At 41.2% G+C, this 25,624-nt stretch overlaps 1 protein-coding gene across 2 annotated transcripts in view; it reads right to left on the bottom strand.

Annotated features, from left to right (window-relative positions):
• The window catches only part of Dtnbp1 (dystrobrevin binding protein 1), an 86,017-nt gene that overhangs the window by 24,213 nt on the left and 36,180 nt on the right, over positions 1-25,624 (bottom strand). For both annotated transcript variants that reach the window (XM_052157279.1, XM_052157280.1), the window contains exon 7: positions 10,951-10,973. In XM_052157279.1, the coding sequence (XP_052013239.1) occupies positions 10,951-10,973 (23 nt within the window). The remainder of the gene's footprint in view (positions 1-10,950; positions 10,974-25,624) is intronic.

The raw sequence follows: 25,624 nt of genomic DNA, 5'->3' as shown, positions 1-25,624 counted from the left end.
CACAATGACTGTTCACTCCAGCATCTGGGGATCTGACGCCCCCTTCTGCTATCCGAGGGCACTGCACTCACATACAAATCCATGCACATCAAAAAGCTAATGGCCAGCACACACTAACAACACACCATAAAGACTACAGTTTAAAATACTGTGTATGAAGAGATGCTTAGCATGGTGTAACTATCATTAGCATAAAGCCAAATTAACCACCATCCAAATTCCCAATTACATTAAAGCATTTTTTTAAGTGTTAATAATGTGAGATGATACTTCATAGTTAATCTAGCTGGGTGTGATGGCAGAGGACAACAATCATGACTTGGGTGGCTGATGCAGGAGGACTGCCATGAGTTCCAAGACAGGTTGGATTACAGTGAGACCCTGTTTTAACAGCAGTAGCAACATGCTATTTGGCAGAAAAAAAAATGGCTTCAAAACTTTGGCAGTAATCACAATTCTTAAAGATGGTCTCAGATGGGCTTCTAGAAAAATTAAGAGTGGGTGCAGAGAAGACACAAAGTCTCTCTCTCTAGTTAGACATTAACCAGGAAAACTTAACTTGGCCCTCAGTAGGTCTGCAGAGAGCTGTACTCTGAAAGGTCTGTAAAGTACTTAAATGCGCTTGCTCCATGGTTTCTCAAGTGCACCCTGAAAGGCTAACCCTTTCTTCACACTGCCTGAAGGGGTGTTTCTGTATTTTCAATAGTTAACCCTGTACTGACAGAACAGAATGCTGGCATATGTCAGCACAGCCCAGTGTTCCCAGTCATTTCTCCTATTGCAGGGTGACCACTGACTCCTCCAAGGGAAGCACACTGTTTCACATGCCTATATGTACACAATGGGCACTCCTGGGCAAGGACAGGCACAGAAGAAGAACCAAGGGGTTCTTAGATTGGTTGTCGCCCGACTTCTCCCTTGGTCTGGAATTCTACAGAAGCCAGCAGTCTTCTGAGCTAGTGGGAACTCCACAGCTGCCTTCAAAAGCGTCAGCAGAAGGTCCACAGGAGCCCACAGGTAATTTCTTAGCATCAGCCTCCGGAAAAGCTCAGACAAATCACAAAGCATTTTATTCAACAGATAAATCCTCTTTTCAAGCCTGACAGGCAATATTTCCACACAATTCATTTTTGTGGTGCTCAGATTTAGTTTTATGAAAGGTACAATTTTTGCTGTCAAGTTTATACTATGTTCCACTCAAAGGGTAATGAAACAGAATGGCTGTATTTGTTCAAGATATCAAATGTGTTATGCAACAAAAGCTTGTACCAATTGGTTCCAAAAATGATCTATTGCTGTAATTATTGATCATGAAAAAGTGGTCTATAATCTTTGGAAAAATTTGAAAGATAATATTTAAGGTCACAACTCTCATTTCAAACTCTATTTTTATGTATTTTAATACATAAACAAACTGTCAGAGTGTCAATTCCTCTTTAGTAAAACATCATCCTAGAGAGTTCCAGGTCAGACCATAGTATGGTATCTGACAAAGTATCAGAATAAAGACTCAGCTAGGTTTGAAAAGTAAACTGCTCAGCTTGGCAGTGGCATACCCCTTTAATCCTGGCACTTGGGAAGCAGTCGTGGGTGAGTTCAAGGCCAGCCTGGTCTACAGAATGAGTTCCAGGACAGCCAGAGCCACACAGCCCTGTCTTGAGGGGGGAGGGGGGAGAAGGTGGGGGGTGCAGAGAAAGATGAGCGAGTGAGCATGAGCCCCAAAATGAAAATGAAAAGGCAGGATGTAAATCTCCATGCTTTCCTCAAACATCTTTACCCCCATTACAAACAAGTTTCTTAAAAACAAATACACATGCATACTGACATATGTTAAAGAGACCAAGAGCAGACACTTAATATTCTTGGCAGAATTCATAAACAAATTAAAATTGTAAGAAGTAATTTTCTAGGTTAATAATTTAAAATAATGCCCACTCTAAACCATCCCTCTTAGAACTGCCAATGTTAAGCCTGCCTGAGAGGAACAAGCCGTTGTGCAGTCTCTACGAGCAGCACTGGCACCCTCACTGTCTCCATTCTGATGTGCTTTTCCTCATTCACTCACAGGCAAATAAGCAAGAACACAGTGGACTCCCAATTGGAGTCGATTTCATAAATTCTTCACTTTTGTAAGGACTTCAGTTCATATGTTTGAGCACAGGCCTGGGACGGTAGTGTGTGCTTGTATACCTGAGGTCCTCAGTTCAATTTCTAAACTACAACAACAAAGTTAGAGTACTAGACAGACTTGGGACAGGAAGGAAAACTCTTCAATTGGCTTTGATGCTAACCTGGAATCTCAAAACCAGAAAGGCCACACAGAGTGAGAGACTGGAGCCATACACACTCTTTTGAGGCATCTACCTGACAGGGTTATATATACACACATGAAACATGTTACAGCATATGCCATCTTAAAGGCCAAATGGGGAGTTTTTAAAATGCAGTAACTAATAGAAATTATTCATCAGTTGCTTCTAAGGATAGAATCCCATTACTCGATAAAAACAATAAGAACTAATTCTTAAGGTTTGTTTGTTTTTTTTTGTTTGTTTGTTTTGTTTTCAGCAAATTCCACAGGTTGATATGCTCCTATATGCATACTTAAGACATCACATTTAAGATCACCTCTTCAGCTAACAGGTGATAAGGAGTGTGCCTTACTTCTTAAGGTTCTATATACATATACATTTTAAGTCTCTATGAAGCATTAAGGCATTTGCGAAAGCCATCTTAGAATCAGCCGTCTTAGATGGACCCAGAGTAGCATGGGGTTAACTTTAACTTTCTTCTGTCTCCAGATATGGTCACATACTTAACTATGCTATCTTCTGCTTGGAAAATGAACACCCTAGCAGTGAGGGTGCTGAATTAACTCTGATTTCTAATCATAAGAAATGGACTGGCACTACTTGCCTGGCATTTTAGCTTTTAAAATAAATGCTGCTACAGAAAAACGTCTGTCTGGGAAATTTCACCTGATAGATGAGAAGGTATGTATTATACATGCAAATTTCCTAGATTTCCATGCAACATATATTTGTTCTTGGAATTAATTTAGCAGTAATTATTTATTGATAATACATAGAAAATAAAGCTCTCACTAAAATACAGTATTTATAGGTTTCAAATCAGGTTAAATTTAATTTCATCTTTTTAATAATATTTCATCTATATATCATGCAAAGGTTAAATAAAAGCAGCTAAGAAAGAACATGAACTAGAGTTCCACCTACAGAGATCCCTCTGACTTTCCTTGGATCCTGGAGATGACATGATTAAGAACTGAGCGGATGGGCAGAAGCAGAACTGGTCAAGGGGAGCCTCCCTCCGGTTACCAGGCAGCCCCTCTCACGTGCATCTTCTGAGACGTAGGACAAAGGACTGAGCCTGCAGCCAGAGGCTCGTTCGCGTCTCCTCCAAAGACAATGTATTGAGCCGTTTAGTGTCCCGATGTTTCTGATGGCTTAGGCAGACAGACATGTGAATCTACTGCCTCTATAAAGCAAAATGCAAGCTCTCAGGGGTTCTGGCATACAAAGATGTACGCACCGATCTGGGACCATACCAAATGATGTTGAAAATGGGGGTGGGCTGGGCTGGAAATATACTAAATCCTTCTGAACTTGTCATCTAGATGCAAAGATGCATGGGAAACATCTAAAAAGCACAAGAAACATTAACATTTTGGTGGACAAATCAAAATAAAGGATAGGTTTGCTTTATAATACATAGGCATCTTTAAATTTCCCCCATCACATTTAAGTGTAGTTTTAATAAAGGCTCCCTGAAATTCAGTAGCACTCACCAGTGGTTTGGAATGTACAAAAAGTCCATAAATGTCACAATTCTGATAGTTACAGTGACTGCCAGCTGTCCCTGCTTCAGAATTGCACACCCCAGACACAGTCTCTGCTGCTCACCTTCATCAACCTTTCTACCTCTCTTTTCCCCTTTTAGGCAAATGCATTTAAAAAAAAAAATCTTCCTTTAACCTAACATTCTCTCCCACTCTTGAGACTGCTTCTTGCTATGTCGCCAGGACTGGTCTCTATTCATGGCCCTGAGCAATCCTCTTACCCCAGCGTCCGAAGGCGATGAGATTACAGCCCAGGCCAGCACCCGCAGCTCGCCTAAGCTCTTGGCCCTGCTTTTCCCCCCCTACCCTCCTGTGAGACCCCACAAAATAGAAAGCTGACCCTGTGAGTTCTAACTAGAACTCCCTGGGTTCACCAACTCTCTAACTTGTTTCTCTCAGACGAACGACCCTCTATGCTCCCTTGAGCATATACTCCCATAAGGAACAAAAATCTTTACCATAAGCCTTTCAAATTTAATAATGTACATATCATATATATCAATCTCTGTATATAATTTTATTACAAATACAGATATTGGTATTGAGAATGTGGCTCAGTTTGTAGAGTTCCTGCCTTAGAATGCACAAAACCCTGAGTTTGGTCCCCAACATTATATAAACCTATAAGCCCAGCACTCAGAGTGAGGCAGGAGGTTCAGAAACAGCGATATAGCTCAAGGCCAGCCTGAATTACATGAAAAACTGCCTCAAAAACAAACAGCATACAAAATTAACATTTGAAAAGATCACAGAAAGAAAGAAAAATGAGACAAGTTCTAGAAGTCAGGAACAAAGCTAATCAGGTAAAGATGCTAGCGGACAAGCCTGAGGACCTGAGTTCAATATTCACAAGGTGGGAATAAAAGAGTCCACAGGTTGTCCTCTGGCTACTCGGGCTGTACGTATGTGCACACACATGTGCGCACACAGACACACACACACACACACACACACAAACTCTCTCTCTCTCTCGCGCGCACACACACACACACACACACACTCATATCCCTTTGTGGAGATCACTGGTCTGACTGCAAAGTCCCGAGCGCGACAGGGCAGGCCGTCGTGCACCACCTGCTCCCATGTGTCCAACTCTGTCCCTCACTTCTTCCCACGCCTCATATGCTTCGGTGATGCCAAGTTACTTGTAGTCCTTTCAATGAATAAGAAATTCAATCTTTAGCTTCAATTCTTGAAATAAACATCCCTTTGTTCTTGCCAGTGTTCTTGCCCTTTCTCAACGTCCTCTTCCTCCTTCCCTGCAAGTATGGACCGCTCAGACTGAGTGACACCACTGCCTCCAGTTGATTACCCTGTTTTAAGTGTGTTTGTTCCCCACTTCCTAGGTAATATTCAAACTACGTTTGCCTTTCTATCCTGTAAACTCTATCAGTCTGTCAGATCCATGAGGGCAAAAGGTGGTTCTGTCATCCAACTTGAGTCTTTATCACTTGGTATTACCAAAGAGCAGCTAAAGTGGTTTTGCCGCACATGTTAGAACAAGTCCTGAACTGAGCCAGCTGTTACAAAGCTCAGCATGTGCTACTATTAGTCTGATTTGAAGCACACTAAATGTTGCTATGTCACTGTATGCACAAGCTACAATTCACAAGTGAGAATCCTAATATCTCTCAGGTCCCCAGGCATGTGATATGTTGGTTTGACTGAAAATGGCTCCCACAGGCGCATATATTTGAATACCTGGTCACCAGGAGTCGCACTACTTGAAAGGACTAGGAAGTTAGGGGTGGGTTTGAGAATTCTAAAAGCCCATTCCGAGCTTAACATCTCTTTCTTCTCGCTGTGGCTTCAGATGTAGAATTCTCGGCTACTTCTCCAGCACCATGTCTGCCTGTGCGCCATGCTTCACACCATGATGACAATGGACTTCTGACACTGTAAGCCAGCTCTAGTTAAAGGCTTTCCTTTGGAAGAGTTGCTGTGGTCATGGTGTCTCACTAAGACAGATCTCTTCAACTCTGACTCACATTCAGCTGAGAATGGCTTCACCTCTAAAATCTCAAACTGAAATGTCATCCTGAACTACGAGACGCGTTTGACCACAGAGTTTTTTCTCTTTATGGCATCCACCCCACACTTTCTTGCATGCTTTTTTTTTTTTTTTTTTTTTTTTTGGTCTGGTCAGGCCTCTCCTATTGACCCTAAACTATGTGGTGAAGTTCTGTTTGTGCTGATACTGTCACCCAAGAGAGGCAGGCCTGCAGGTAAAAGAATGATGATACATGTGGTTTCCATCCCAACTTCCAGCTAACCAAAGCACATTTGTTTTTTTATTCTAAGCCTAGGCCAGAAAATCCAGATTATCCTTCTTCATGTGAATTCCTCCTAATTTACTTCCCCTCCCCCCTGCCCCTCCCCCACAGCAGCTATTCTTTCTGTGAGACCTTTTGTGTGATGTCCCTTGATCCTTCCCAAAGATGACTTACTAGACTTCATTCTTGCCCTGTTCTTTATTACCCTAATCAATTCCTTTAATAACTTCCATCTCAGCTCCTCCTTGGCTTCCCTGATCCTATCTTAAGCTGCATGTTCATTTCTTTCATTTATGAAGCGCTACTTCTTGACTGCCTTCTGACCCACAGCCTGGATTTTCCTCCACAGGCAGCTCCTCCACGTTCCTCCTCACTGTTAGAGGTAACGGGTCTGCCCACCTGCTCAGCTGTTACACAGAGCTACCATCAGCATTACGGCTGCTTCTCCTCTTAACCTTTTCCCTTCCGAGTTTAAGTTGCTGGACTCTCTTCCCTATTTCCTTTACTGCTCCAGTATTTTCTAAGGCAAAGCCTCAAACGTCATTAAGTGGGCTGGCCCTCGTTGGCTCATTCCACATAACTCCTGATGATATCAGTTACTGGAATCATGACAACTCCTAAATCCTGACATGTTTTCAACTTACCACATTACTGACACAGATAGATTTTATGTTAAATAGTAGATTATAATGGATACCTTATTAAATTGAATCCATTTTGGCCATTTAATTTTCTAAAAGGAATTGACAGAAATCTATTAAGACACAATGCAGATATTTTAATTTAAAACATATCCATAGTTTTAATTATGTACTCATTAAGCATTGTCTTCTGACTAAACATTCTTTTTTTAAAAGATTTATTTTATGCATATGAGTACATTTATTTTATGCATATGAGTACACTACCATTATTCTCTTCAGACACACCAGAAGAGGTCACCAGACCCCATTACAGATGGTTGTGAACCATCATATGGTTGCTGGCAATTGAACTCAGGACCTCTGAAAGAGCAGTCAGTGCTCTTAACTGCTGAGCCATCTCTCCAGCCCCATGACTGAAAAATTTTATATTAATTACCCACACTGCACTAGATTTAAAAAAGACAGAACAGACATATAGATGGTACAGTCCACATACAGAGTCCCTTCCTCTGGATCCTTTCTACTTCCTGACTATGCCATTTAGGGCAAAATTTACAGGCTAACTATATTAAGTTTCCCAAAGAGTTGCAATTCTCATTTATTATAATTGCCCTTAACTGTGAGGTTCCATTTTTACCCAGTGTTTAATTTGAGCACAGAGAGCAGTACATTGCAGAGGTGGCTGTCTGAGCAGACACTTTCCCTGGCTAAGTATGCTGTTCACTTTTGGAGATAGGTATCTGAGAGTGGCCAGCGCCTCCTCTAAGTATTCAGCAAGCATGGGTACCAGGTGGTATATTTTCCAGAGAAAAGGGTCTGGTAGTTGCTTTGCCAAAGGTAAAAGGGCAAATGTAATATATAAAACTGTTAAGTCAAGTATATATAATTAGATAGAAATATCTAACTGTAAATCTTTGTTCCTTTGCAGTGACACATTTTTAGACTTAAAATCTTAAGAGTAATTTTTAAGATTTATACAGGAATAAAAGCCTACTTTTAAAACTAGGGGCTGAGGAGATGGCTCAGCAGCTGCTGTACCAGGATCTGCTTCGTTAGCTACACAGTAGCTCGCTCACTACCTTCTGGAACTCCAGTTCCAGAGGACCCAACCCCCTCGCTGATGACTACGGGCACTGCACATACGATGTATATACATTCATGCTACCAAAATAGTGTTTTATGAAAATAAGATTAACCTAAATACCTGAGTTTAACCCTGGGGCCCATGTAAAGGAGGAAAGTGTGAGCAGACTCCACAGAGCTGCACACACACACACACATAAAAATAAAAATAAAAATAAAAATAAAAATAGCAGATGTGTTGCCAAGTGCCTTTAATCCCATCACTGAAGAGGTAGAGGCAGATCTATCTCTGTGAATTCATGGCCAGCCTGGTCTATTCAGAATAGTAAGATAGTCCTTTTAAAAAATTAAATGAGATTCTATTCTTGCTGGATTGTAGCATATACCTATTATCCCAGCTGAGACAGAAGGAGCATGCATTGCGAGACAAGCCTAGCTAATTTAGCAACACAAAATTACAAAGGGATGGGACAGAGTTCAGAAGAATACTTTTCTAGCATGTATAAAGGCCCTTTGTACAGTCCTTAGTAACAAACTCTAGCTCTGAAAAAAGAAATCCTATCCTTTCTCTACTCTTTAATACTTACTCCTCACCAAGCGTAAAGGAATGCAGCATTTGGGGAATTAAAAACTCTTCTCACTACCACCATTAAAACCACTGGTCTCATACGACAGCAGACATCTGCCGCGTGCAACAGAAGTGCACAATAAGCCGAGCTCACCAGCCTCAGCCCCCAAACCAGACCTAGGGACAACACCAGCTCTGTTACTAACATGAGTGCTTCTAACCTTGTGCTCTGTTCCCTCCAAATCACTGATTTCCCCAACTCAGAGAAGGGCTTCTGAGGATGACGTCTGAGGATGATGTCTGAGGATGATGTCTGAGGATGACTAAGTACGGCTTCTGAGGATGAGTACTAAGCTGAGTAACACTGGAGAGAGTAAAACCTCTCAAACGGGAGAACAAAGGCAACACTTACAAAAAATAGAATTATAACATGTTTGAATGAATTTTTAAATCTTTTTCCCATTAATATTTTGGAAGAATAATTAATCTTCTTGTTATTGGCTAGTTGTGCTTCCAAAGTATTGGCAAACACTGAAATGCAAATGCTTTTTCTTTTCTTCCCTACCCCTTCTTTCAATACAGGCTCTCCTTCCTTTTGATCAGGCTGATGCTGCTGTGCTCCCAGGTTCAGGGACGACTCACTCTCCTACCCCAGCCTCCTCAACACACTGGAATATAGGTGCATGCCACTGTACTCAACACAAGGGCGACTCTAAAAATACACTTAAAGCCTACCTATGATGCAAATTTTAAGTTTGGTCACATTCAAGAGCATAAATTGTTCTGTGGATAGATCTGGTGTAGATGTTGCACAAAATTAGAAATGTGTGTATAAACAAGGTGTTTCATCCTAAATAGAATAATTCAGTATGTAATACTAGCCAAGCTTTTGCAAACAGTTGGTCCCTGAGAACAATACGCTACAAGAAAATGCCTCATCTGGGAGCTGCGAGTACAGCTGACCCCTTATATAACACGTGTGCCTGCCTGTCTCTTCCTGTCAGCTTGGCTGGGCTTCCCCATTTCTTTATTATGTAAGAAATGCTAAGCTGGTCAATCAAAACAAACCAGAAGCAAAGAGGCATTTGATGAGTATTTCAAATATTATTTCATTCAAACAACTGAAAAAAATGCTCATGAATAGGGGATTACAGTTCTGTAAAAGCCATGAGTGTGACAGTACATGCTATCACATGGTCACAGAACATTATCTTCAACAACTGGCCATGCGCTGAGTCACCACAGTGGGTAAAACAGAAATGTAGACAAAACAGAGTCTGCTCAATCCAGCCACAATAGGAATAGCCTTTAGGATCTTAAAGAGTAGTTATTTTTCTGGAACTGCTAACAAGTGAGGCATACAGTGTAATGCAAACCATAAACAACATACTGGAGAGCTTTTACTCAACTCAGTAGGTCAGTGCAAGCTTACCTGTGTTGTAACAAATATGCTGTAGACCACAGGAGAATCAACAATAATTTACCTCCTCTATTTCTTGTAAAGAGTCTCTGAGACTGGTAGTTTCTATGGAATTAGTAAGGAACACCTGACGGTCATACTGGAAGGGCTCTGACTGCTAGGAAGTCTGTGGGTTTCTGTACAAGTGTTTCCCCATGACCAGTGTGGTGCTTTCAATGAGAAATGTCCCCCACAGCCAGGCAGTTGAGCACTCGGTTTCCAGTTGGGGGCAATGCTTGTCAACTGAGAAGACACAGCTCGGCTGCAGGAAATCCATCACTAAGGGCAGGCCTCGTTTGCTTCTATCATCAATCCACGTTCAGTTCACTTTCTGCTTCCTGTCTGTGGTTAAAGATGTGACCTCTCAGCTTCTTGTTCCAGATTCTGATTGCTGTTATGTATTCTCCCTCTGGAACTAAATAAACCCTTCCTCCTAAAGTGCCTTAGTCACAGCATTTTGTCACAGCAACAAAACAATCACTAATATGACCAAATATGGACAACATGGCTGAGAACTGTTCACCATGTCCCCCTTAAAACGCTCCTCTAACATAAAAGTAACACTGGTTTGCTTTTCAGAATCTCAGAATGTGTTTCATCAAAATCTCTAATTTTACAGATGGAGAAACCAAGCCAAAGGTCAAAAGACTCATCAAAGTCACAAAACAGTTCAGGAACAGGACCCAGCTCTGATACAGTAAACTGCTTGCAAGTTCTTGAGACTATAGGCATATCCTAAGCTCCTCCACGTCTCCTCTTCCTGCCACCCAGACAGACTATGTACAGCACAAACCAGTTTCTGAAACCCTAAGGCTCAACAACTCAGAGTAAGCGAACCAGGGGTTAGCACAAAATTTCACACAGTGCCTGTGCTACAGTTAAATCAGAATTTCAAACTTACTATGATTAACACTTATGCAAACAGACTTTGCCAACTTCCGCCTTTTAATGTAAACTGCCCGGTTTATAGGACAGAAAGAGCTATTTCCTTATCACCAAGCTGCAACATCTGACATCAATTAATCCTCAACTACTTGGAAGTGAAGAGTTAAACATAGAATTACCTTTGAAGGCTTCAAGCTCCTTCCTATAAGAAAAGAGAAAAGCACATTTAAAATAATTCCTTCCCACTGAAAATTGTTCTTGCACAGTTTATGTGCTGAAAATACCCACAATAGCTTTGGATATTCACATATCAGCTATGCATCATTGAAAATATCAACACAATCAGACTGAAGTAATGGCTTTGATTTAGGGTCTTATCTCCAAATGGCTCAAAATCTCTACTAATTTAAGTTACAAAAAACAAAATATAAGAATACAGAGAACATTTTCATGCTATATGTGGTCCAACTCATACAAAAAAATTTAGAAAAGCACTTATAATTTTGATAAATACCAAACAATACATTTTTAAGGTCTTCAACTAAAATTTACCAGAACAGCAGTAGTTATTTCTCCCCTCAGCAGCAAAGAGGAAAAGCAGAGAACAATATGAAGGACTGCCATCCCCAGCTCTCCCTGGCCCTGAAGAGCCTCACACCTCTAGGCCTCGTCTGGTTTGCTGGGTGTCCATGCCAGTGAAGGATGCATGCATCCTCACATTCCTCGGGTAACACTCAGGGAACAAACAGATAACGCCCACAAAGTCAACACTCTGACAAGAGGTCACAGCAAGTGGCATCCCAGTTGTCTCTTATAATTGTGGAAGTGTATGGTTTCCCTGTATCAGTCAGTATTAATAAGAACATTTGGGGATGTATGTCTCTTTAGTAAGGACTAGCTCTCCTGTAATACAAGACTGTCATTTACACTCTAGGTCTTACTAAAAACATAGGCACGTTCAGAACCCAATTCAACACCCCAAGCTAACTACAATGCTGGCCCTTTCTGGACAAAGAGGATCCATGTGGCACCAAAGTATACCACGATTGTGCCAACAAAGACAGTCCTGCTGTAGGGTAAGCTTGTTACAGAAGGGCTGCTTGCCACAAGGCCACTATCAAACTCAAGAAAATATCTGTGTAACAAGGTACACAAAGAAGCACTGCGTGAACAGCTGTGTAGTATCACACTTGGGGTTTTACCTGTTCTTTGTGAGAAGCAAAATACAGTGTAAAATGGACCCCAACATTCATAAACATCCTTTCTCCACTTTCTAGGACATCTCCCCTGTTCAGGGTTAAGAGAACCTGGATGGCAAATGTTGACACACAAGTGACAAAAGAGAGAATTTCAGGGACTTTTATGTAAAACATTCCAGATGAACATTAGCCCCGCATATTACAGTATGCTAGGAAAATCCTGGATCTTCAAACAGGTCTAGTCCTAGAATGAGAGTTATTTTACCCGACATTTGGAAGTCTCAGAAGCAACATTCTAAAATAGCTTTTTAAAAGATTCGCTGTGGGCTAGAGAGATGGCTCAGCAGTTAAGAGCACTAACTGCTCTTCCAGAGGTCCTGAGTTCAATTCCCAGCAAACACATGGTGGCTCATAACCATCTGTAATAGGATCTGATGTCCTTTTCTGGTATGTCTTAAGACAGTTACAGTGTACACATATAAATAAAATAAATCTTTAAAAGAAAGATTCACTGCTAAAAGCTAAAATTCAAAAATTCAAGGTGTCTCTCATAGAATGGTAAAACTGGTGTGGCATCTCCTACAGCCAGCTCCCTTCCATACTATATTGTCTAAACATTCAAAATCCTGTAACATTTTGGTTTACCTTTCTTGTTTGGGAGGTCAAGTGAGACAAACAGTTTTCTTACAAGGGAAAACAATCTGAAAATTCAGGAAATGGCTCGAATTCCCTTGACAAAAACCAAACCTAAAGTAATATTTACAAGTATTCTGACATGGGGCTGGCAAGATGGCTTGCTGCCATGCCTGATGACCTGAGTTTAATTTCTAGAACACACATGATGGAAGGAAAGAACTGACCATCACAAGTTTTCTCCTCTAACCTCCTCAACAGTGCTGTGGCTTGTGTGTTAAGTATGTGTATGGACACACACACACACACATACACACACACACAGTTTTCCCTCTATCTAAGAGTTTTCTACAGAATTCTGGGTCTAGCTAGGTATGGTGGTACATACCTGTAACCCTAGCATTCAGGAGGCTAGGACAGGAGGAACACAAGTTTGAGTCTAGCTTAGGCAACAGAGCAAGGACCCACCTTTAAAAATAAACAAATAAATTAAATAAATAATGATCTAGAGTCTTAATAAGGACCTATGATGTCCAGACACTGGCTTCTACCAACTAAAACACTGCTAAGTCCTGAGAAAGCCCAAACATGTTTGTAAGGCCAACCTGCTCTCCTCCTGTGATTAATGTTAGTGACACCAGCCTGGTCCACTGAAGGGAAAAGCCCAGAATACAACAATCAACTTTTTAACAACTATTCCACAAGTGTGTCAACCAATATTGACTTGTCTATACCCAGATCTTAAGGCAAAAGAAATCTAAATTGGCCATTGTTTTAAATTTCACTGTGAAACCCTTTTCTAGGGTCATTTTGGAATCCACGAAGGAACCAGTGAGAAAAATGACAGTGTGACAGCCACAAGCTGCACTTTTGTACAGGGACTATCTCCCAAGACCAGCAGGCTCACCAAAAATCAAGTCAAAAGATAGCTGAGCTCACACCTATAATCCCAGCTCCGAGAGGAGCCTAAAGTAGGAAGACTGCTGTGAGCTGAAGTTTAGTCTGGCCTGTATAGTGTGAGACCTTTAAAAGAAAACAAGGGAGAGGAAGGACAAGATAGAAACACAAATGACAGCCAGGGCTATACAGAGAAACCCTGTCTCGAAAAGAAAAGAAAAAAAAAAAAAAAAAAAAAAAAAAGAAAGAAACACAAATAAGAAGGAAGGCTACAGGCTGCCTGAACTAGTATAGTATAGGAGAATAGCCCAGTAGAACATTCCAGAGTACCTGGAACAAGATAAAAAAAAAGAAAGAAAGAAAGAAAGAAAGAAAGAAAGAAAGAAAGAAAGAAAGAAAGAAAGAAAGAAAGAAAGAAAGAAAGAAAGAAAGAAAGAAAAAAAGGCTTGCCAACCCAGAATGGTCTTCAGTCCAGGTCAGCAGGACACTTCTCCAATAAGTAACACTCAAATCAGTAGCCTAGCCATGCTGTGGTGGCTGAATAAGAATGGCCCCCACAGGCTCACATATTTGAATGCTTGGTCACCAGGGAGTAGCACTATTTGAAAGGATTACAAGGACTAAGAAGCTTGGCCTTGTGGAGAAGTGTGTTACTGGGTGGGTGTCAAGGTTTCAAAAGCCCATGCTAGGCCTAGTTCTTTCTTCTTTCCTGCCTATAGCTGGGATGTGGTTCTCAGATACCATTCCAGCACCTGCCTGCATGCCACTATCATGATAATGGACTAAACCTCTGAAACTTTATGCAAGCCCCCAATTAAATACTTTCTTACAGAGTTGCCTTGGTCATGGTATCTTTTCACAGCAACCAACTATGACTAAGACTCTACCCAAGTTGAAGAGCCCAGAGTAATTAGAAGCACTGGCCTCCGCCCCATCTTACTGCATGTCCTCAGGCCCTACATTCTTTTCAGTTAGCACAATAAAAGTTGAGGTAAGACCACTGCCTAAGAGTAGCTTGAGCCTGTACCAACATCTTGCTATACACCACCCACTGGCCTCAAGAACTAACCCCATTTACAAATCCCTTCTTCATTGTCCCCTGAACATCTGCTGTGGGCTTATGCTTCATAAGGACACTGCTCCTGCCCTGCAAAGTCGTGGTCAGCTCTCAAGCCTGGCTGCAACCATAACCAGTTAGAAGCATCCCTCCACCCCTGCAGTGAATATAAAGTTGTTTCTGATTTATTTCTGACTTTGGTGGTCCTTCCCTCATTATTTGCATGCCCCATGACCCTAACACAAGTGACTCTAGGCTCTCCTCCCAAACAATATTCCTTTTTATTGTGTCCGACTACCAGAGTCAACCCACTGGACAAGGACAACTCACTGCTCAAGCAAAGTGTCAAATGCAGTTTGCTTCTGATGGAGATTAACTTCATTTTCCTGACCCACCTGCACCAAATTTTCTTTGTAGTTTGCATTATGTCTTGGACTCAGAAAAGGGCAACCCTCAAAGTGTTCCTTACTTATGTGAAGGACTCAAAGCCTTGTGGGCCACATACAATACTGATACTGGAGGAAGAATAAATAGACCCATTAGAATAGATCTTACTTAGTCCTTTTCCAGAACTGGGACAATACCCACTAAAGCCTAAGAGTCAACAAGGTTTTGTGATGATAAAGATGGACTTAGTAGGTAGGCCTATATTGGGGTATGAATTAAGGTTATGTGAGGCTATAATGAATCTTTGAATGGGGGACAGGAACATCTGATGCCTATATTTCTCAAGAAGGAAATCTGGAATGAAAACAAATGTAAGAAGGAAGACAGGAATGCCTGTGACCTTCCTTAATTTCTAGAGAACAGTTAAGAGTATGTGACATTCCTATACTTTAGACATTTTTCTAAAGAAAAATAGCATCATGTTTGCTTGGTATTACCTTGAGCATGCTGCCTGTGAAGCAGGTTTCTCTGGTGAATTCCTTAAATGCGTAACTGTTATAAAAGGAACTATGATAATAAAAACAAAAGAGACGGAAGCTTTCCTGTACAGCTTGCACTCAGTACTGGGCTGCCTTGCGTTCCCTCTAATCCCTGGCTTCTCGTTTTGGTTCTTTTAGAACTCATCAGGAGAGGCAACTTGGCCAACCTCTCACAGATTAATTCTTCATCATGGAACCTTTAAAGGAACCCCCAACATTACTTGTATGTACAAAAGGTTCAGACAGTTAAAAAAAAATAGACCCCCCCAAAGAAATGGTAGTTTTTCCACAAGTCTCAAGCCAGGAGAAGGAAAAGGCACAGGATTTTGTCACTCCCAGCTAAAGGGAGAAAACACATCTCTCCATAAAAATATTTCACATGATCTGTATTGTGTAAGAGTAAATAAGAGCATAAAAGTAAAATAAGATGATATGATCCTAGGTTCATGGGCATTTTAAAGTTGAAAAGATTCTGAGAGATATAGTAACAAATATAATGTGGAATTTTTAAAAAAAGCTCCAAAAAAAAAAAAAAAAAAAGACAACGAAGGACTAAGGAATGGGCTTGTTGGTAACAGCAATAAACTGTATTATATTACAGTACAGTTGCTATATTGCTGTATTATATTACAGTAAAAGACCTGAGAAGTCTCCAGTGAATACAAAAAAAGCACAGATGAAATTTTAAAAATGTTAATCTGGACTCAGAACTGAGAAGAGACTACAGGAGGAGAAAGATCTCCAAGACCCACATGCTGCAGAACTCTGTAGAAGGCAGCATGACTGGAAACATCCAAGTTTTGTAGTGGAATATATTTCAGGGCTTGGTGATCCTGAATGAGTGTTGGAATGCAAAGGAGAAGTGTCTAGAAGGCAAAGCAATGCCCACACTGAAGGCCAAGATCCCCAGGCGGTGGTGGATGAGCAAGGATAGGTCAAAACTCCTAAGGAGGGGCCAGGAACAGGAAGTAACAGAACCTATATGAGAATCCAAGAGGTGTCAACAATGAGGTGTCTATAAGCAAACTGAAACCTATAATAGAGAAAACCTAAGTTAGCAGTGCTGGAGAATTCAAATTGGCCAATTTTATAAGGTTGGGTAATTAAAAATTACTTATCAATAGATTTAGTTACCTAAAAGGTTAAGAAAATACATATTAAACATTAAGCATATCCTACATTTATTCTCTCTCAGTATTTTAATAAGACACAAATTTATACAATTTCCATTAAGCACAATTTTAACTGTGGTGTGCCACACACCTTGTTCATCCATTAGTATTTTTTTTCAAGAGGCATATTAATGGTGTGTCAAGTAAAATGATATTTTACCTTTCCTTTAACTAGTCCAGTATTCATCTTTAAGTATTCTTTCCAAGTTCCATTATTAATGGAAAGTATCCATGTTAAAGTATAGATCACCCAAAAAAAGCATAAGATCACACATCTTACTGCAATAATTTGAGAACTACCTATAATTTTTATTTTCTCTTAAGAGAAGTGTGTTATTTTATGACAATGTATTTTTTTAAATTAATTTAAAAACTGTTATAAGCAAAACCTGATATGCAACTTAAAGAAAATTCAAGTGATGCTCAATGAGGGGACTGGGGGAAATGTCTCTTTATGGAAGCCAGTACAATAAATAAATCAATTCCTGTTCTTTGAAACAGTGGCCATGACATTTTCTTAAGCTAGAGCTAAAGACTACAAAGAGTACAGGTAGGCAAAATGGAGACCTGCTTCTTACTCTGAGCCATCATTTATCATGCTTGAGCACAGCACTGAGACAGTGAGGACCAGTCTGGGGCAAAGGGGAGGAGCACTCTGCTTTCTGGTCCCTTTGACAGTCATTTCTTCTCCTGTCACTCACGTCAGCAGCAAGGCAGATGCCAATGCGCAGGGAGACACAAGCAGCTCAACACTGGAAGCAGCAGCTTCATACTTAAGGCCCTGGGAAGAACTCAGAATTCACCCCTGATCCGAAGTTCAAGGCTAGGCTGGATCATGTCACAAACAAACAAACAAACCACAACTTGTGTAAAATTTTAGTTCCAAACTATCTTTGCAGATTTAATAAACTGGTTCAGAGATACTAAGAATTATTACAGTTTGTAAATCATGAAGTATAAGCACATACAACTGAACTATCTCTAGAAAAGTGGTTAATTTCTGTTATAAAACCTGAGCTAATTATATTTTGTTGATTTTCAAAAAGGCCCCTACTCTCTCTATTATATGTTTAATATGTCCCTGGTAACAGAACCTACACCTCAGACATACTAGGGGAATGTTCTACTACTGAGTTACCTCCAGCTCAGTCAATATAATTTTCTCAAGATTGGTGTATCTTCTGTTATGACTATATTCCATTTTAGAGATTTCTATGCCATTCAAATGGCTCTGTAAAAGTAAAACATTTTTGTTCAATGTTAACTGTTCAAAAATTTATATACTGTCAGTCCAAGGATCTAAGAAGCTATTCTAACTATATCTGTTCTTGTGACTACAAAAACTTCTAAGATACTTTAGAGCAAGCCAACTTATAGGTATAGGTTTGATTTTGAAAGACAATATTTATTAAACCCACAGAATTACCAAGAATTCCAAGAGGTTGCTGGCCTAGTAAGTGTAACTACAAACTTTTACTAAATGTAGTAAAATAAGAGGTTCTGGGTACTTTTAATTAACCACCAAGAATTAATTTTATGAATCATCAAAGTGGCACTGAGAGGGGAAATATTAAAGGACAAAATGGAGAAGAAACTTGAGTTTGGATGTTCACAAATATTTTCCGTATTTCTCCTTTTTGAACTTTCATTTTAACTATGGTTATATAGGGGTGGGGTATATCCACAAGTGCAGTTCCCGTTGGAACCAAGAGAGGATACAGAGTCCCTGGAGCTGCAGTTACAGGAAGCTGTAAGCTGTTCTATATGGATGGGTACGAGGGTCCAAATCTGGGACCTCTACAAAAGCATCAAATGCTCTTAACCATGGGCCCATCTCTCCATCTCCTTTTTGAACTTGCAGACTACTGTTACAGTAGCTATTTATACTGCTCTTGTTTGCTAATTCTAACATCTGTGTCAATTCTGAATGGTTTTGATTGATGGGTTATCCTCTTCAATATGGTTGTTTAGTAATCTTTGATTACAAGCCAGACATTGTGATTTATCTTGAGCACTAGATACTTTTGTATCCCTATAAATATTCATGAGCTTTATTTGAGACACTGTTAATTGAGTTGGAAACAGTTGGCCCTTTGGACGCTTGCCTGTGATTTGTTACAGAGGTCTAGAGCAATGCTCAGTCAGGAGGCAATCACGCTCTGCTGACTCCAGACGTTCCGAGTGCTTCCTCAGGCACCAGGATTTAGGAGTTTTTCATCCAGCTGCTGAGAATGGGAGCAGCAGCATCAACAACTGCTCAGGCCTGCTGGGCATTTCCCCTCCTGCTCATGGCAAACCCTCTGCAGATTTCTGGGATTCCTCCCCTGAGCTCCTCTGTCCTTTCACTGCGGTGTCCCATCAACTCTAGCTGTGTTCTCCTCTGTAGCTCTCAGCTGTGTGTGCTCAACTCAGCCAGGCTCTTCCTGGGATCCTCTCTCCTCTGCATCACTGGCAGCAGGCACTACAGCAATCACACTGCCCACTTAGCTGTCAAACACTGTCACATTTCTTTTGTCCAAACTCCAGTGATTTAAGAAGCTTTATCTCACTTCTGTTGTCTGTTTTTGTTTTTTTAACCGAATCACATAGAGACTAAATCTGGTTCCTATTATTCCACCCCGGGGAGATGCAGAAAGCCACTGCCTTTTCATGAAGGGTGCCTCAGAAGATCATCTAACCTAGCTTTCTTTTTTCTTTTCTTTTTATTTCTTTTCTTATTATGCAATTCAAGCTAGCCTTGAACTCACTATGAAGCCAAGGATAGAACTTCTGATCTTGCTGTCTCTGCCTCACCAGTGGAGTGGCCTCAAGGTCGCATCTGGCATCCTGCCCACTTTCCAGAGCACATCCAAGTTCACAGTAGAGCCACAGGAACCCAGCTACTCCTTCCCTATCCTTTCCTTTGGGAAGGAGCTCTGAACCTCCTGTTTTGGTCCAGAACCTTTTTTATCCTGGAGCCTGACACCAACTTCCGTTGTTTTCTTCTCAGCAAAGGCAAGCTGTGTGTCACACTCTTGCCAGGCCTGCCTTCCACCAATCCAAGCACTCAAGGCGCACATGCACACACTGGTCAATACCACATGATGTGAAACCTCTCACTTGCACCACTTACACTTTGTTCTAGAGATTTCCAAAGTCAGACTACATATTATCATGAAAGAAACCAAGGAAAAGAACATAGTCTTTATCATGAGCTACAAATGTATAAATCTATCTATACATGTAAGGAGAAAGGACTGATAACTCTCTCAAAATATACCAGCACCAACTCTAACCAACAGGACAGAGGATCCATGAAACAACCAAATTTCAGAGTCGGAATATATCAGTGACTGGGCTCCAAGAGATAGCATGTCCCTAAGCCAACAAAAGGCTGTTAAAACTATGAGGTATTTATAATCAACTTTGAAGATGTACTAATGGTATGCTGTGGGCTAAAGGGGAAAATCTAAGCAATAACTGGAAATAAGAAATATCTTAAATTATATCTTATGCATGGTGTGTGTGTATGTGTGTGTGTGTGTGTGATCTCTGAGGCATGTGTCATCAAGCCTAGATATGTATGATATTAAGTATCATACATGGCTAGTGGGATGGTTCTGTGTATAAAGGTATGTGCCACCAAGCCTCGTGACTTGAGTTTGAATCCCCAGGACCTACATGATAAAGAGAACCAACTGTCCTCTGACTCACCAGCACACACATGCACATAGAGACACGCACACAAAGAGATATAGCAAAATTTTAAATGTGACAATAACTAATTATTGTGATAGAATTCCAATAAGTACTTCTGAAGTTATTGTGATACTATATTACAATTTTACAAGATTAAATTTTTTTAGCTGTTCTTTTCATTTTCTCAAACCTATCTAGTATTGTAGGGCACAGAATCTCTGTTCATACTGTCCTTTCTGCCTAGACTTGTGCAGTCCTAGATGCTCATAGTGCAGCCTTCAGATTCAGGACTCAGCTCTATTTAACTCCTTAGGTCTTCCCTGAACCTAAACAAGTCTACTCCTTTCTTATTGCTATCTCACCATTCCATTTACCCAGAGCTCAGTCTATGCACCGGGACTGGCATTTTATACACGTTCTGTCTATGCTCCCATATTCCATGACTAAAATGGAAGCTGACCCCCACTCACCCTATTTTATAACTGTTAGCTAGAGAAACGTGTATACATGGGTTTAAGTCCTTTATTTGGCCCATATGGTAAACATTCATTTCTTTATGAGAAATCTATGTACAACTGGTTACAAAAACATGTTCAAGAGATCCATGAGTTAAAAATTGTAGGGCTAAATCCATACATCCAACTACCCTACCCCTGAGAGTATGAATTCCTGTCTGCTTAAAATCATATTCTATCCACACCATAATTAGTACTATTATCAAGGCAGTCCCCGTTTCTGTCCATAAAAACTCTCACTCAGACTAGAGGGATAGTTCAGTCCATACAAGCGTGAAGACCTGAGTTTGAGTAATCTGTGTTAAAAAGTAAAGCATGGTGACATGTATCTGCAGCCCTGTGACTGAGGAAACAGACAGGAGACTCGCTGGGGCTCGCTGGCTAGTGAGCCTAATTAGTAAACTTAATCAGTAAGTTTCAGACCAATGAGAGACCCTGTCCCAAAACAACGAAATAAATAAAAGCCAAAGTGGAAAGCATCGGAGGAACAACAGCTGATGTTAAGGAGTCCTCATTAAGAATCAGAAAGTTAAGCTTTAATATCATGGTGTGCCATTACTTTAATGGCACGTGTGCTGGCTTACTGGCGTGCACATGCCTGTGAGGACCAGACGATAACGTCAGATATTCTTCTGCAGACACCATTCACCCTTTTTTTTTTTTTTGAGCTGGCTGCTGGGTTGGAGCTCACCCAGCAGGCTTGGCTGACTGGCCGACAAGCTTTAGGATCCTCTGCTCTGTTTCTCCAATGCTCCAAGCATGTGCTCCCAAACCTGGCTTTTTAATGTGGGCTGCAGGCTAGGGCCCAGGTCAGCATGCTTGTAAGACAAGTGCATTGCTGCCCACCAGGCTCTTTCCCCCAGCCCTAAGCTATTTTATTGTTATCAATATTTTAAATTTTCAGTGTTAAACAGAATACTAAGGTGCCTATTTTAATATGCATTACATGCAAATTGGTTCTATAAAGGAGAAAGTTGTGAAATACTGAGTCAAACAAATGCCTTTCCTCCAGGAATTCTCAGCCTTTAATGCACTGACACGCAAGGCAAGTAAGTGTTTCTGTAATGGATTTGATCATGGGATGCTTGGCGAGTAAGTACTCATGTAAAGCACTTCTGGGAATGTTGTGCTAGTAAGAAAAATTTAAATTTGATTTGTGTATTTATAGTACATGGACATTCCTTAAGTCAAGGAGCGCTTGTGAGGGCTTATTTACAAACTGGTCCCCGGCTGCAGCTCACTCCATCCTTCTGTCCAGTTTCACAAGCAACCATATTCAATTCTGTTATTACTAGCACTGGCATATTTATAAACAATATGCCAAAACCAACATGAAAATTTATTGACTGCCCCCCCCTTGACATAAACATGCTCTCTTGTGCCCAGCTCCCCCAAAAAGCTGTATCATTGATTCTGCATTTAAGGATCACAACATTCTGTGGACATTGTTTGTAACTGGAATGTGCTATCTTATGGCCTGTCCTGAAAATTGCTTTCTCTTGAATATTTGCCTTCTTTTTGCTTTCTTGGGAAAAACAAAACAGCCAATAAAGCTATCTGAACGAATTTAGCATCAACTTCCCCACCACAGCTTATAAAACTGTACAACATGGTCAGACTTATCAACCTGCTTGTTCCATTTCCTCTTGGAAATATTGCTCTTGGCAAGTGCTGAGCTCCCTTGGTAATGCCCGAAGGGTTCCGGTCACCATCAGCCTGGATGCCTTCCTGTTTGCCTCCCTCCTGAATAGGGTGGAGCATGGTTGTCGGCTCTCCTGGGTGGACTATATTCTCCAGTAATTCCTTAGCAAAGTGTACATATGAGCTAACTCAGAGTTCTTCTCCGCTTAGAAACAATTTTATTTCCTTATCTCTGATAAATATTTTGCTAATTAAATATCTACATTCTAAGAACAAATCACTTTTCTTTCCTCCTCTTCCTTCTTCCTCTTATTTAAAAATTATTTATGTATTTATTCATTAATTTTTTTTACAGCATAAGCTTTCTAAGGAACAGAGGAGCACGTCTCCCCACACTGTCTTCTGTGCAGTAGAGCCCAGTTCTCTGCTCTTGCTCACAGCCCCCAGTGGAGAGACTTCAGGCTCCGCCCCTCAGCACATTCTCCAGGGCTCTAGTTGCCTGATCAGCACATTCTCCTCTTGAGCACATAAATGCAGGGGCCAAGGATGTGGGCAGCACCCCTGAACACTCACTGGTTAGAAGGGGCAGGCCAGGGTGCACGTTCCTCAATTCCACATAGCACCTCATAAAGAAAGCTGTCTGCAGCGTGCTGGCACAAGTGGATGTGACTTCACAGTCCCAGTTTTGCACCAACCATCTTTGAGGTTGCCATCTTTGTTAGCCCAGAAATATTTATTTAGTTCCAGTGTGTTGGGAGCTGTTTTGCTGCTTCTCTGAAGCAGGGAGGGTGGGGGGTGAGAGAGAAAATCTGCCTGCCAGGCACCGTCAAGGCAGGCTGGGGCCTGCTGGCAGATTTCCCAGCCTTCTGAGGCAAGGAAAGGTGAGAGGAGGTGCACCTGGGCTCAAGGCTAGGGGCTGAAGAATCTGTTGACCTTGGTGGAAAGAACAGAGGGGATGGGAAGAAATGTCTTGTGCACATTTTAGCAAATTGTTTCGGTGAGCCTGTGGCCTTGTTTCCCAAGATACTGATAAGTATATAAATAAGAGAATTAAACTTGAGGCTGTCACAGTATGGACTGGACTGCCCTCCTGGTTTCTAACCGTTGTCTCTGAGTCTTCTTTTCTGTTTTTTTCCATAATCATCCTCTCTCCCCTCACAGGACTGTTGGACTTAGCACCAGGCGGGCCGGCACACAGTGCTGTGAGTAACTCATCCTTCAGACACGTGATCCTTAATCTAAAACCTCTCTGAAGTGTTTTACGGTCCTCATCTCTGAGGTAGTGGACAGTGGACCTGTCCCCACTCACTATGCTGAGTCCTGGTCCCTGCAAATGCAACCAGGATCAACCTCTCCATATATACGTCCTTTCACCAGGAGACCCTGCTTTCAATTCACTGCCTCTTTCGAGGCCACTGATGCTCCAGTTCCTGAGCCTTTTCAGAGTCCGGAGGCCACAGCGGCATCCTTCAAGTCTCAGTTCTCCGTAAGCCCTCTGCCTCACCCAGGGCAGACTCCTGTGGCCACTGTCACTGTGCTCCTGCACCTTCTGGACAGGACGACACCTCTGCCACAGCGGTTCCCTCTTTCACCTTCTCGCTCTTCTGAGTCATAAGCATTCACTTCCTTATAACTTTACTGTGTTTTCCAAAAATAAAAATAGCCTAGAATCATCTGAATTTGTCTGTTCAATTCTGTCTTTGTTGTACCAAATTATTGACATTATAACACATTACTAATCAGTCATATAAATAATCAGGCTGACCTGCTTCTTAAAAGTTTCTTTTAAAAAGATATTCACCTGCAAGCTTCAGAAAGGCTGCCAGTTTTAAGTAGATTAAACCTGTCTCAGGATTTCTACACATCACATTTAAAGACACAAGACAAGTAGAATTCAGAATCTCTAGCAACTATGTGAGTTAAATAGGCTTGCTCTTACTTGGCCCTTTGGAAACCAAAAAACAAAACTGTCTCTTTTCTTTAGTACCCAGACAGAAATTCTTATCGCCCTATCTTACAACTAAGAACACTGATGATAAGCTATTTGTAAAAAGCCAGGAAAAGAAGAGAAGAAAATTAAGATCAGATCTAAGGACATTCCCAGTAACTTAGATTGTATTTTTCTTTTTTTTTCTTTTTTTTTTAAGATTTAGATTTATTTATTTATTTTGTGTATATGAGCACACTTTAGCTGTTCAGATGATTGTGAGCCATCATGTGGTTGCTGGGAATTGAACTCAGGACTAAAGCTCCCTCCAGCCCTACTCACTCCGGCCCAAAGATTTATTTATTATTATGTGTAAGTACACCGGAGTTGTCTTCAGATACCCCCTGAAGAGGGCATCAGGTCTCATTACGGATGGTTGTAAGCCACCAAGTGGTTGCCAGGATTTGGACTCAGGATCTTCAGAAGAGCAGTCAGTGCTGAGGTCATAAAATGCTGATTCATGGGAGAGTCAAAAGGGAACCAGGAGTAAATGACTGAAATGATATGTACAAAAAGACTGGGCTTTAGTCTATGAGAGCTAGAGCTACCCAGGAAGAACTCCTTGGAGAGTGAACACCGCTCTTTTAGAATGTTTCTAGCAGGATTTCAGAAAACTCCAAGAATTTTTTTCTAGCAGTTTTTCTAACTTTGGTCAGAAAACTCATGAGCTATCCAGGAAACATTCAGAATTTTTTCTAACATGAGAGAGCTGTCTCTAGCAGAAAACTATCTCAAGCAGACTACAGAGCCAATAGAGGATACAGAGGAAGCCATTCCAAGCAGACTAAAAGGCTGTCAGCTTGTACCCCATGACTGACTTCAAGTCATTCTAAACACCCCTTTCTCAGAACCCCTCTCCAGGCGGAGGCTGGTTCTTGGAAACCCGGCCCCAGCTTCTGACAGCTCGGCACTAAATGGCAACATTGTAAATGAACAGCACAGGCTGGGACCTTTACATCGGAAGAATAGCATGGGAGGGGCCAGGGTTCAGTGGGTAAAAACCCTTGCCTGAAACCAGAGGACCTTTACGATAGCAGAGAAACATCTCTCACAAGTTGTTCTAGGACTTTTACAAACAAAAGACACGCCCGCACACCCACCCACACACTAAACAAACAAACAAATGTAATACTCTTTTTTTTGGGGGG

Source organism: Apodemus sylvaticus, chromosome 14, assembly GCF_947179515.1.
Source record: "Apodemus sylvaticus chromosome 14, mApoSyl1.1, whole genome shotgun sequence".
NCBI classification, from domain to species: domain Eukaryota; kingdom Metazoa; phylum Chordata; class Mammalia; order Rodentia; family Muridae; genus Apodemus; species Apodemus sylvaticus.
The sequence above is the reverse complement of the archived record's forward strand: the minus strand, read 5'-3'. Positions and strand labels throughout refer to the sequence as shown.